General features: G+C 45.6%; 1 protein-coding gene across 2 annotated transcripts in view; it reads right to left on the bottom strand.

The window, feature by feature from the left end:
• Positions 1 to 1,847, bottom strand: part of exoc3l2b (exocyst complex component 3-like 2b) — a 36,438-nt gene continuing 34,591 nt past the window's right edge. For both annotated transcript variants that reach the window (XM_037124945.1, XM_037124937.1), the window contains exon 15: positions 1 to 1,847. This exon is cut by the window's right edge and continues 35 nt beyond it. In XM_037124945.1, coding sequence (XP_036980840.1) covers positions 1,579 to 1,847 — 269 coding nt within the window. In that variant the 3' untranslated portion in view covers positions 1 to 1,578.

Raw genomic sequence — 1,847 nt, 5'->3', positions numbered from 1 at the left:
TCTGATCTGATCTGTTTTATTGTCATTAAAAGCTGATTTCTGTACACAAAGATTAATTCCATACATCCACATTTACAGCAGAAACAAAGAGAGTGACGCACACGGAGGAGTGACTTCTCACGCTGCCCCCGGTGGTCTCAGAGTGTAACTGCCTGTGCTGCTTCTGAAAATGATCAGCGAGAATTTAAATGTTATTTGTAATTAATGAGCTAAAACACATAAATCACACAAATATGAGAATCATTGCTCCGTCTGTCTCCGTTGATGTCAGAGGGACAGAAGTTCAGACACCCGAACTGTTAAAATCAAACGTTCTGCAGTAAAAGTCAGCGAAGAGAAGAAGAAAGAACTCATCACACCAGAGCTTCAGGAGAATCAGTGTTAAATATGATGAGCCTCAGATCATCGTCTAGTACCTTTGATTCAAACTTTTTTTTTCATGTGCAACAATTAAACAACACCATGAAGCGTCTCCTCCTCCTCGTCCTCGTCCTCGTCGTCCTCGGGTTACACACTTTAGAGGAGTAGTCAGAAATCCAGTTTAAGTCCAGCTGCAGGTCCACAGAGAGTAAAGAGTTTGATGGAATCTGCCTCCGTCCGTCCTTCCTGTTATTGATCCTCTATGATTCTGAAAAGTCCAGAAATCCTGCAGGAACGTCGGGACACTCTGACATCACACGTGATGCAGCTAAACGCTCCAATCACACTGACTGAAGCGACTTCACGCCAGGAAACAAAATATGAAATGAAATCATGAGATCACACGTTGTGTTTGTTGATGAGGTTCTGGAGGCCCGGTCACATCTGTCTCTGTTTGTATGGATGTGATACAGAAGAACTTGTTTTCTTCCTTTAGGTCATTTTTTTGTTTTTTTGTAATTTTATTAAGCCAGATCTGAAGACGACACATTAGATTTCTTTTGGCTGTTCTGGTCCAAATGGAGATATAAAAAGTTAGCTTTAGCAGTTAGCATCGGTCTGTGTGATGTGACCGGGCCTCGACCCAGAAAGTTCTACTGTTCCCAGGTGAAGATGTGAAATCACGTCTGAATCAAAATAAAATCGAAATAAATCTTTAAAACAAAACGTCAAAGTCTGTTAACCAAGGATAAAAAAATGACCCAAATGAAAAGTGCATCTTCACATCAGACAGAATTTCCTGATTTTGAATCAACGTTTGAACAAAGAGAAACGATGGAGGAGTGAACGAGAGCATAATGTCATTATTCACACTGCCGTCATCTTCCCAGCGACTGACAGAAGAACTGATCTTCAGTCCAGTTTGTCCTCAGTTCCATCATGTCTTCCTGTCATCATCGTCCTCTGTCCTCGTCCACCACCGGTTCTGTCTCCTCTGTGTCAGCCGTCCTCTCTGAGCTCAGATTATTTCACCAGGATCCCACAAAGAAAGAATATAAATGTTGAACGGAAGAAATCAAAGAGTCACATGATTAAAAGTTGATCTCATGTTCGTCTCCTCTGGACATCAAACCTCCAGGAGAGAAAAACTGGTTCTGTTGGACTCCTTTACAGCAGCCGTCTGAAAACCGTGCTGAGTCTAGGAAACAGTTTGGGTTCTCACAGAACGTCGTCGGGGTTTTCCTGGACGGGCGTTCTGGTTTTGCGTCGGCGTGGTCGCAGCGTGGTAAAGCAGGACGAGGCCGTGAGGGCGATGCGGCTCAGACCCACGTTCAGGCAGTGGACCTCGGAGGTGACCGGCACCTCGGAGAAGAGGGCCCGGTCCCGCGACAGCCGGGCCAAACCGCCGCCGCCGCCGCCGACCTCGCTGCTCTCGATGTCTTTGACGATGTTCAGGATCTCCTGGCGCTCCGCCTGCCGAGTCATCC

The sequence above is a fragment of the Acanthopagrus latus genome, chromosome 2 (genome assembly GCF_904848185.1).
Source record: "Acanthopagrus latus isolate v.2019 chromosome 2, fAcaLat1.1, whole genome shotgun sequence".
Classification (NCBI taxonomy): Eukaryota; Metazoa; Chordata; class Actinopteri; order Spariformes; family Sparidae; genus Acanthopagrus; species Acanthopagrus latus.
Note: the sequence above shows the minus strand (reverse complement) of the source record. Positions and strands in the feature narration are given on the sequence as shown.